The 12,155-nt window shown below is 42.6% G+C and overlaps 1 protein-coding gene across 1 annotated transcript in view; it reads right to left on the reverse strand.

Moving 5' to 3' along the window:
- Nucleotides 1-11,903, reverse strand: part of LOC102667909 (probable pyridoxal 5'-phosphate synthase subunit pdx2) — a 28,199-nt gene extending 16,296 nt beyond the window's left edge. The window contains exons 1-2 of the mRNA XM_006574091.1: nt 11,811-11,903; nt 11,264-11,404 (exon numbers count right to left, since the gene is read on the reverse strand). Coding sequence (XP_006574154.1) covers nt 11,264-11,404; nt 11,811-11,903 — 234 coding nt within the window. The remainder of the gene's footprint in view (nt 1-11,263; nt 11,405-11,810) is intronic.
- Nucleotides 11,904-12,155: the final 252 nt, after the last annotated feature.

Consider the following 12,155-nt stretch of genomic DNA (forward strand, 5'->3'; position numbering starts at 1 on the left):
CGTCACCCAAAAGGCGGTAAAGGGAAGTGCCTTAACAGATTATTTGGCCCAACAACCCCTCCAGGATTATCGGCCGATGCACCCCGAGTTTCCGGATGAAGATATCATGGCCATGTTTGAAGAGAAGCGGACGCATGAGGACATAGACAAATGGATTGTTTGCTTCGATGGGGCATCCAATGCTTTGGGCCACGGAGTAGGGGCAGTCCTTGTATCCCCGGATGATCAGTGTATTCCTTTCACGGCTAGGCTAGGTTTTAATTGTACCAACAATATGGCCGAGTACGAGGCATGCGCCCTCGGGGTTCAGGCGGCCATTGATTTTGATGTAAAACTACTCAAGGTGTATGGAGACTCAGCTTTGGTCATACGCCAGTTGAAAGCAGAATGGGAAACTAGGGACTCGAAGTTGATACCCTATCAAACTCACATCTTGAGGTTAGCCAAGTACTTTGACGACATTTCCTTCCACCACATACCTCAGGAAGAGAATCAAATGGCTGATGAGCTAGCCACCCTGGCATCCATGTTTCAACTTGCCCCACACGGGGATCTGCCATACATCGAATTCAAAATCTCAAGGCAGGCCGGCATATTGTTATGCAATAGAGGAAGAGCGGGATGGGAAACCGTGGTATTTCGACATCAAGCAGTATGTCGAGAACAAGGAATACCCACCAGGGATTCCTGACAATGACAAAAGGACGTTGAGGAGATTGGCTACTGGTTTCTTTGTAAGTGGTACCATCCTTTACAAACGAAACAACGACATGACCCTCCTACGATGCGTAGATGCCAAAGAGGCGAACTTCATGATTGAGGAGATCCACGACGGTTCCTTTGGGACACATGCCAATGGGCATGCTATGGCCAGAAAAATCCTCAGGGCCGGCTATTATTGGCTCACCATGGAAAGCAATTGCTGCGCTCATGTCAGGAAATGTCATAAATGTCAGGCATACGCGGACAACGTCAATGTTCCGCCACATCCTCCGAATGTTATGTCCACCCCTTGGCCTTTTTCTATGTGGGGAATAGATGTCATTGGGGCCATAGAACCCAAAGCGTCGAATGGTCACCGCTTCATTCTTGTGGCGATAGATTACTTCACCAAATGGGTCGAAGCGGCTTCTTATACTAACGTCACAAGGAATGTGGTAGTTAGATTCATAAAGAAGGAGTTGATTTGTCGATACGGACTCCCCAGGAAGACCATTACTGACAATGGCACCAATCTGAACAATAAGATGATGCAGGAGATGTGCGAAGACTTCAAGATCCAGCATCATAACTCTACCCCTTATCGGCCAAAGATGAATGGGGCTGTAGAGGCTGCGAATAAGAATATCAAGAAGATTGTTCAAAAGATGACGGTGTCATACAAAGATTGGCATGAAATGTTGCCTTTCGCCCTACACGGGTACAGAACCTCGGTGCGAACTTCTACTGGGGCAACGCCGTATTCCTTGGTTTATGGGATGGAGGCAGTACTCCCGTTTGAGGTAGAGGTTCCTTCTCAGAGGATAATGGCGGAGTCAGGCCTAGAAGAGTCAGAATGGGCCCAAGCACGCTATGACCAACTTAACCTTATTGAAGGTAAGCGTTTGGCTGCCATAAGCCACGGGCGTTTGTATCAACGAAGGATAAAGAACGCATTCGACAAGAAGGTACGCCCGTGCAAGTTCAACGAGGGGGACCTCGTGTTGAAGAAGATGTCCCACGCTGTTAAAGATAATCGGGGCAAGTGGGCCCCAAATTATGAAGGACCTTTCGTGGTGAAAAGAGCTTTTTCTGGGGGTGCTCTGATACTCACCCACATGGATAGCGAGGAATTGCCTTCACCCGTGAACTCCGATGTAGTTAAACGATATTACGCTTGAAATCTGGGGCAATCGAGGGGACCGTTGCATGTTCTTTTAATTCTGAGTTTTTTGTTCTTCCTGGTTTCCTCCAGAGATTCCCTTCCTCTATATTTTTTCTTGTTCTTTTAAAAAGAGGAAAAGTTGGGCGAGGTTTTAGTCCTCCCTTTGGTTTCAAACTTTGTGTTTTAGATTTGTTATAGGCATGAGCCCTCTTCGCTCGGTGTATGGGGTGCCCCAAACGCTTATTTAAAATTGAACCTAACCAGCCTTCACTAAAATAAAATCATCGCATTAGCAACATTCATACATGCACATGCACATGCATATCTTGTGATAGCAAGGAGCAGAATCGTCTCAGGTCACAGTTAGAAGTCAAGACAAGTTGACTGTGGGAATCAACCAAGGTAAGACGATGACCGGTCACGATTGGTCGCATATCATTTGGCTCGTACTTGCAGGTACTTAGGGATGGAAGTGAATGAAGGATAGGATCGCGACCGACCAAGCGCCACCCCTTCCCGGTGCTAAACAAGCAGAGGACGTCGCTGCAAGGCAGCCCAGTATCCTTTGCGTTCACAGTTTCTTTTACTATTGTTTGTTTTAAATAAGTAATCAACACCTAATTCTAACTTAAGTAGGTTCAAGTTAGGCAAAACGCTAACCCGTAAGGGAGGAGGGGACATGGTTAATATTCCCATAAAAAAAAAAGGGGTAGCAGGTTAGCTCGCCTGGGCGAGCAACCCCTGCACCCAAATTATAAAAAACGAGGGAGGGGAACGTTTTGGCATCCAAAAACTCCCCCCCCCCCCCCCCCCCCCCCCCCCTCATTCAAGAAAGAAAGAACACGAAGGCTTGCAGTTCTTGCCCCCTCAAGCCACTTTTGGTTGCCTTTTGCTTTCATTTTTGGTGTTTCAATTCACTCCAACAAGTAAGTATTCCATCCTTGATGTTTTTGCTTCCCATTGATGTGCTTTCTTCATCTTTTGGTGCCTTAAATTGTGAGAACATGCTTATATTTGTGAGGCAGTTTTGGTTTGCTTTGGTGCTTGTTTTCTTGAATTGAGGATTTGAATGAAAAGGCCTTAGGCCTAGGTTGTATTCTGAAGCAATGGGGCATGCCACATTGCTCCCCTTCTCTTGCAATTCATGTCCAAACATGCGCTCACCAAGTGCTCGGTGAGATGCCCCAATGGTGTATGAATATGATTTTGTAAAAATTGGGATGGTGGGGCTGTTTTTATGTATGTAGGTACAGCATAGGAGATTCAAAATAGGTGTCCAAATGCAATTCCAAGCTTAGGAACCCAAACTTGTAGCTTCAATGCAAGGAAACATGCTTATGGCTAGGAATCCAAAATTTGGTTTTAGGATTAGAAAAGCATGAAAATAGGGATTTGTTTGTAAGAATTTGGGCTGCCCCATGATTGGTACTTTGCACCTAAGTAACGTGGGAAATGCTTTTCAATGATGTGTAGATATATGTGTAAATATAAAGGGCATGAAATTCTTTGTAAAGGGTGAAGGAATATTGAGGTCCCTTCCTAAATGAATGTATGATAGCACGGGATTCCCTTTTGAATGCAAGTATGTGCATAATGTTAAATATCTTGCCAATATGCGTAAGTGTGTGTGAAACAATGAAAGTTTGTATGGTATATATATTTTGAGTGTGTGTAGGTAGTTTGTGATAGCAAGTGTTTAGGACATAGTTAAGTGTAAATTTTGACGCAATGCCTTAAGCGTGAGAATGTGTGTTCTTTCCAAAATGCATATATATGTATGACAATTAGAATGTGTTGGATGGCCTCTACGTTGATATAAATAGTAGGATATTCTACACATACGCATGTGCATAAATGTGTTACTTTAAACGTGCGCATGATTTCGTTCTAAACCGGAGGGGTTAGCATGACATTTTTGCGTTAAGACAAGCATTATCTTGTAAAACTAACTTCTAAATGTTTGTTCTCGCAGGAAATGGCCCCGAGGAAACTTGCCTCAAAGAGATCCAGGAAGGATAAAGCAGCTGAAGGAACCAGTTCCGCTCCCGAATATGACAGTCACCGCTTTAGGAGCGCTGAACACCAGCAGCGCTTCGAGGCCATCAAGGGATGGTCATTTCTCCGGGAGCGACGCGTCCAGCTCAGGGACGATGAGTATACCGATTTCCAAGAAGAAATAGTTCGCCGGCGGTGGGCATCACTGGTCACCCCCATGGCCAAGTTCGATCCAGACATAGTCCTCGAATTTTACGCCAATGCTTGGCCTACAGATGAGGGCGTGCGTGATATGAGATCCTGGGTGAGGGGTCAGTGGATCCCGTTTGATGCAGATGCTATCGGCCAGCTCCTGGGATATCTTTTAGTGCTGGAAGAGGGCCAGGAATGTGAGTATGGCCAGAGGAGAAACTGGTCTGATGGGTTCGATGAGGAGGCCATCGCCCAGTTGCTATGTATACCGGGGCAAGATTTTGCCCGGACTGCTGCCGGGAGACGGGTGCGGATCATGCGCACCAACATGACCACCCTGACTCAGATATGGATGACTTTGCTGCTCAGCAACATCCTGCCCAACGACCATAATTCCGACCTCCCCCTGCCGAAGTGTCAGCTGGTGCACGCCATCCTGACACGGATGAGCATTCATGTGGCTCAGTTAATCGCTGATGTCATCTATATATTTGCAGGTATGGCGCCTACCAGGCACCCTCTGGACCCGGATAAGTCCAACAGGGCCCTGGGATTTCCCGCCTTGATCACAGGACTCTGCCAGTCATTCGGCATCCCCGTCACACCTAGCAAGGTGATTCGGTCGCCCATCACCCGAGCTTTTATCGAGAAGTACTGCACGCAGAGACAGGTCCAGGGTGATGCACCACAGGCCGCGGACGCGCCGCCACCTCATCAGGCTAGTCCAGCCGGATCGTTTGATACGGAGCAGTATTTGCGGCATTTGGTTCGCTAGCAGGCGGCCAACCACCGGGCACATGTACAGACTCATGATTGTCTTTATCAGATGAGTCTCAGCCTGTAGAGCCAGGGCTTTACTTCTTTTCCATGCCCTACTCCAGACCAGTTCAGGGCAAAGGTCGCATGGCCTGGAGATTGGCCTGAGGCCCAGGCAGGAGAGGCACCAGCAGGGGCACCAGCAGAGGCTCCCGACGAGGCAGATGAGGCCCGCGAGGACAAAGAGATGACCGATTTACTTGATTTCTTAGGAGGGAGAGGGGCCACATGATTGGGAGATCTCTTGATCCATATTTCTTTTTGTTTCCATTTGTTTTTTCTGTCACATATCATTTTATTTTGTGTTTGACTAAAGGACTAACGTTTGTTTCATGTTTTGACTTTTGTTTTGTACATACATATCGTTTGAGTTGTTATGTCGATACTTGTTTCATTGTTGTCAATAGTGTTTGTTGAAATTTTGGAACCGTGTAGAGTTTTCCATTTAGGAATGTCGTCCTAAAAAATAAAATGAACCAAAAATCCTAATAAAAAAGAAAGAAGCGTTGTGAATAAAAGTCATGTTCGTAAAGAAAAGAAAAAGGTTTTTATCTATACATGTGTGTAAAAGGAAAGTGTGTATAGAAGGTTTTTATGTAAATGATGCGTGGAAAGGAATTCTTATGTGTGTGAGTAACAAGTGTATATGAAGAAACTTTTGCGTGAACTATAAGTTTGTGTTGGAGAAAAACGAAAAAGATCTTTGAACGTAAATAGGGTTTGTATATAGACCGTGTGACGTAAAGAGAAGAGTTCTAATGCGTGTACAGAAACAGTTTGTCATGTATAAAAATATAGATGTACAAAGAAAGGTTTTCCTCATAAAGGACCACAGGTGTATAGTTTTAGTGAATGTATATAAAGATAAAACAAAAAAAAATAAAGAGAAAGAAAGACCACGAAGGTCGACATGTTACAGTTAAGAAGTATAAATCATTCGTAAAGAGCAAACGCGTCTTCTGGAAACAAGGGACTGATGCTAAGAGTTTATTTTCCGGAATGAACCGAGATAAGGATGGATGAATTCATTGAACTGATGAAAGAACATAACTTGGAAACGTTGGGTCTGTCTGTGTAAATTCCCAACTGTAGTATCACAATGCCGTAAACCGGATGCTTGAGTGCCCACCTGGCTGTAGCCATGACTAATTTTGCACGTTGTTTCCAAATCATCATTGTCACGCGTGCCTTATGGAATAATGTGGAAGTTCGGCCCGAGACCGACACCTTGACACCCAAATTTGTTTCGCCCCAGATATCAAGATTGGTTTCCCACGATAAAAGACCCTATTGAAACACAACCTTAGACCTTTTTGAACCTTGGCCTGTAAAAAAGGGAATCCCCATTCTTTCCCCCCGAAGCAAAGGACAACGGAATCTCCTCGAGGGGGAGCAAATAGAATGCTAAGCCCGATTTCCCGAAGAAAGGGATGGGGAGGGAAAAGTGAAAAGAAAGAAAAGGAAGAAATGGAAAGAAAGAAAAAAAGAAAAAAAAATGAAAATAAAGAAAGGAACAGAAGAAAGGAAAGAAGGATTCCCGATCAAAGATTGAAAAGAAGTAAAAAGGGAAAAAGAAGCAATTTTCGATCAATGAAAAAAGAGGACAGAAATTCTTCAAAGCCAGATTGCCACTCAGAATCATTCTTGACTGGCAATATCCCACTCCACATGAACAAAGAGGAAAAGACCGAAACACCCAACTTCCTTTCCAAAAACACTATCCTCGAGAAAATCCTATTGGTCCGTGATCGTACGTTTGATCTTTGATTCGATAGGAAATCGTGTGCAAAATAGAATCATGGTGCAGTTATGGTTTGGGAATAGGATAAAACACTTGCCTTGTGAGTTTCATACACTATGAGTGATTTATTTTCAGCTTAGCCCGATGTTTCCCCTGCATGTTCATTTAAAAGCTAAAAGTTGACATCCTGCCCTTCATTCTCGGTTACAAGGAAGATTACCCTTGGCACAAGTATATTGTTTCTCTAAGATGTGGTGCTCTCGCGAATGATTTATTTTACTTTGCAAAAAGCGTGTTTTCCTTTTAGGTGGAAAAACCCGGTGGACCGTTCGGTCCTGCCAATCTTTTTCGGAGCCCCATGAATTGCATTTTCGTTCATGCGTCCTCCACCTTTGAGTTTGGAGTCATGCGTAGTGATTGCTTAGTGCAATTCTCCATTCTCACCCTTTTTCGGAGCCACATGATTGTTATTGCTTAGGGTTGTTCATGTGTCCTCCATTTTCGAGTTTGGAGCTGAGTTTCATGATTGCCTAAGTGAGGACCCTCAAGGCAATCCTCCATTCTCACCCTTTTCTGGAGCCACATGAATGTTATTGCTTAGGGCTGTTCATGTGTCCTCCATTTTCGAGTTTGGAGCTGTGTTCCATGATTGTCTAAGAGAGGACCCTCAAGGCAATCCTCCATTCTCATCCTTTTCCGGAGCCACATGAATGAATTGCGTTGTCATTCATGTGTCCTCCATTTTCGAGTTTGGAGCTGTGTTCCATGATTGCCTAAGAGAGAACCCTCAAGGCAATCCTCCATTCTCACCCTTTTTCGGAGCCCCATGAATGAATTGCGTTGTCATTCATGTGTCCTCCACTTTCGAGTTTGGAGCTGTGTTCCATGATTGCATAAGAGAGGACCCTCAAGGCAATCCTCCATTCTCACCCTTTTTCGGAGCCCCATGAATGAATTGCATTGTCATTCATGTGTCCTCCATTTTCGAGTTTGGAGCTGTGTTCCATGATTGCCTAAGAGAGGACCCTCAAGGCAATCCTCCATTCTCACCCTTTTTCGGAGCCCCATGAATGAATTGTGTTGTCATTCATGTGTCCTCCATTTTCGAGTTTGGAGCTGTGTTCCATGATTGCCTAAGAGAGGACCCTCAAGACAATCCTCCATTCTCATCCTTTTTCGGAGCCACATGAATGTTATTGCTTAGGGTTGTTCATGTGTCCTCCACTTTCGAGTTTGGAGCTGTGTTCCATGATTGCCTAAGAGAGGACCCTCAAGGCAATGCTCCATTCTCACCCTTTTTCGGAGCCCCATGAATGAATTGCGTTGTCATTCATGCGTCCTCCATTTTCGAGTTTGGAGTTGTGTTCCATGATTGCCTAAGAGAGGACCCTCAAGGCAATCCTCCATTCTCATCCTTTTTCGGAGCCACATGAATGTTATTGCTTAGGGTTGTTCATGTGTCCTCCACTTTCGAGTTTTGAGCTGTGTTCCATGATTGCCTAAGAGAGGACCCTCAAGGCAATCCTCCATTCTCACCCTTTTTCAGAGCCCCATGAATGAATTGCGTTGTCATTCATGTGTCCTCCATTTTCGAGTTTGGAGCTGTGTTCCATGATTGCCTAAGAGAGGACCCTCAAGGCAATCCTCCATTCTCATCCTTTTTCGGAGCCACATGAATGTTATTGCTTAGGGCTGTTCATGTGTCCTCCACTTTCGAGTTTGGAGCTGTGTTTCATGATTGCCTAAGAGAGGACCCTCAAGGCAATCCTCCATTCTCATCCTTTTCCGGAGCCACATGAATGTTATTGCTTAGGGTTGTTCATGTGTCCTCCACTTTTGAGTTTGGAGCTGAGTTTCATGATTGCCTAAGTGCGGACCCTCAAGGCAATCCTCCATACTCCACCTTTGTTCGTAGCACCATGAATTTCATTCCCTAGCGCTGTTCATGTGTTCTCCATTATCAAGTGCGAAGCTTCTGGTGACTGGGAAGCACGTTATTCTGTTGTTTTCCAGATCGGTTCCTTCGCCAAGTATGTGTATATGTGTATATGTGTATTATATTCGTTGTTCTGGTTGTTGTTTGTATTTTGTTTTGTGCAGAAGAAAAAAGAAGAAGTAGAGATGAGAGTCGTCATCACGGAAAGGGCAAGACGGACGAAATAAGTGTCCTATCTTTGCTTTCCTCTTATCTTCGATGAGAGGTAAGTAAAGAGGGGCAACTGTCATACCCTAATTTCGTCCGGGGATTATTACTTGATGACATGCAACCTTTGGTTAGCCGCTTTGAGATACTTGGCGTCCTTTGTTGCACAATAAATGAAGTCCTGAGACGTCTCAGAAATCTAAAGGAAGCAGGCTTGCGCGATCCGTGAAATTTCGTAATGTGGAGGAAGTCGAAAAGAGGTGTTTTTGCGCAATCCGTAAGTTTCCGTAACTTCTTCGAAAGCTAAAAAAGAGTAAATACATAATCCGTAAGGATTCGTAACCTTGCGGAAGAAAAATAAGTATCGTTACGAAATTCGTAAAGTTTCGTAACATTACGGAAAAAGAATCACAAAAAAAAAGGAAGGGGGGTGTATTTAGTAAAAGTGGGGGTGCAAATAGCAACCAGGCCCACTTGGGCCCTCCAGAAGATTCCTCCAGAAGGCTGTTGCTTCTGGAGGAAGCAACCTTGCTCGCCTGGGCGAGCTGGGCGGCAAGCTTCTCCCCTATTTTGCTATAAATAGGGGGAGAAGTGAAGAAGAAAAGGGTTCAGCCCCTTAGGCACTTCTCTCTCTCTCGAATTTGCTGAGGAAAATTATTTCCGTGAAGAAAATCCAAGCCGAGGCGCTTCCGTAACGTTTCCGTGAGTAATTACGCGAAGATTCTCGATCGTTCTTCAAGATTCATCGTTCGTTCTTCGTTTTCTTCAGTCTTCAACGGGTAAGTACCTCAAACCAAGCTTTTCAATTCATTCTATGTACCCGTGGTGGTCCACATTTTGTTTCATGTATTTTTATTCTCGTTTCCATTCGCTTTTTATACCCCCTTTTGACGTGCTTAAGCCATTTATTTAAGTCATTTCTCGCTTAATCTAAAAATAAAATAAATTTCCACCGATCGTTTGAATTGTATCATCCGTTAATTTTGGTTAAGATGAATTCCGACCGTTCGGTCGTGCCGTAACCACGTTGGAAATAAAAAAAGAGGTAAAATAATAATATAATAATTAAAAAAATACCTTTTAGTAAAGTAAAAGCGGAAAATCAATCGGACGTTTTCTCTTTGGGATTTCTCATTCTTAATTGAATTGACTAATAACTAAAGTGAAACTAAGGCTAAAATCAACTCGCCTAGTCAAGCTCGTCCGCAAAAATAGGTTTTTGAAAGTTTATCATTTCAGTTTCTTACTAAGTAAAATGGATCATTTTTAAGGCCCAACGCCTTAAAATGATCACCCTTCAAGTAAAAAGAATCACTTGATTCACGCATAAGAAAGAACTACGTAGGTCTGATTTCCTCTCCAAAGGAGGGTACGTAGGAGCAAAAGCCCCGCTTTTTTCGACCTCAAAAAAAATAAAAATAAATAAAGTTAAGATAACACAATTCCACAAATTCTAAAAAATAGGTTGTTGTCCTTTGAGACAAACGTAAGAGATGCTAATACCTTCCTCAAACGTAAATACAACTCTCGAACTTAGAATTTTCATTTTGACCGGTTTCATTCGGTTTTTCCGACGTTTTTCACAAATAAACGTTGGTGGCGAATCTGCGCATCTTTCCTCCTTTGGAAAGCGCACCCGTGAGCCTCGCCCTCGCTCGCCCGCGAAGGGCACGTTGCGACACAAAGTATGCTAATTCTTCATTGAGGGAACTAATCATCCGAGGAACATTTCCTAGAAAAGAACATAACCAGAGCAAATACTTACTTCCAGCAACATGCTATATATACAACACCATCTGGCCAAGACAGTTTTCTTTTCTATATATAGCCACCTTGTGCTGCTAGTATGAGCATGTGACTCAGCTACCATTCAATGATGGCATTATTTTTTTTAATAGTGCAAATATGGATTAGCCTTAACATACAATGCTAAAAGGCTATGGCCGATCAGCAATCCATGTTAATATACACAACTAAACCTATTAATACTATATATCAGTAGTTCATTGGGTATATGAAGATGAAGCAACATATTGGGTTGGAAACCAAAATCCTATAAGGTAATATAATGTACAGTTTTCACAATAGTAGGAAACTTTTCCAAAGAGGATAAGCATATAAACAAGGAAATTTCCAAAGAGTGGAGGATCATTGAATAACAATGTCCCTAACTAATAAGAGTTGAATATTAATATACTTAATGTTGTCCATTCTTGCATGTTTTCATTACTCATTCATCATACATGAATCTTTTAGATTCTAATGGTTCTGGAATAAATAACCACTAGCAACCTAAAACTAGAATTGAGAAATGATCACACTCTAAAATTTGAGTCAGTCACGTATTTCCAATTTAGTCAAAAGTTTGAAAATCACACACATAGCACTCTCAGTTTTTTATCTTATATTCATAACAAGGAAAGATGAAAGCTTCCTATAGACAGCTATGTTATTAATTAACTGTTTGGTCTTCAATAGAGGAATCAAAACTCAACAATTTGCTAGAAGGTACAGGATAATCAGCCAGCACTTGAACTTTTGGCCCTGCTTCAAGAATTGCAGGGGCATGAATAAAAATTCCACAAAATGATTCAGGACCTCCTTCCTTGGAGACAAGCTCTGGCACTAAAAGCTCTGCCTCAAAGCTTTGAATCTAAATAAGTATGTATTTTAGTTAAATGTTATCCAAAGTGCACAAAAAAATTTGTTCCTCAAACCAAGTATATTATTCTTTTCACTAATTTTATGTAGCTTTGTGCATCACATACTATATTTACATTCATACAAATCCATGAATCTTATTAATTATAATGATACAAATGGTAAATGTTTTAAAACAAGAGAAATTTGTTTTGGAAAAATAAACTTGTAATTAATGTTATCAATGGCGGATGGCGAAAGGCCAAAATTCTGCCATATAAACACACCATTGCACCTTATGGCACCGCCATGGCGAGCCTCCATTCACAAATTGCCTATGGAGGTTGGGTTGTTGTGGTTGTCAACAGTTTGTTTCATAGAATATACTATAGCTTAAAATACATAGCACATGCATTTACCTGGCTACCAAAGAAATTTATATGCACTGTACAATCAAGTCCACCAACCAAATATTGTCCACCAGTCTTCTGCCCTGAAATGATGTTAGTCATTTTAATTTTTTAAACTATTAGGATTGGAATTAAGTATTATGAACCATAGCATTTCATGGCCATACACCAAAATATTAGGACTAGAATTAAGTATTATGAACCACATCAGTTCATGGCCTTCTAATACCCTATGAAATTTCACAACATACCTTTGACCTCACCATAGAAAGATTCTATCAAATCCATCATCCATAGCTTAGCCAACAAAGCCAACACAGATTATCAACAATCACGGGTAAATATTTGGAGGTA

The sequence above is a fragment of the Glycine max genome, chromosome 1 (genome assembly GCF_000004515.6).
Source record: "Glycine max cultivar Williams 82 chromosome 1, Glycine_max_v4.0, whole genome shotgun sequence".
Taxonomy (NCBI): domain Eukaryota; kingdom Viridiplantae; phylum Streptophyta; class Magnoliopsida; order Fabales; family Fabaceae; genus Glycine; species Glycine max.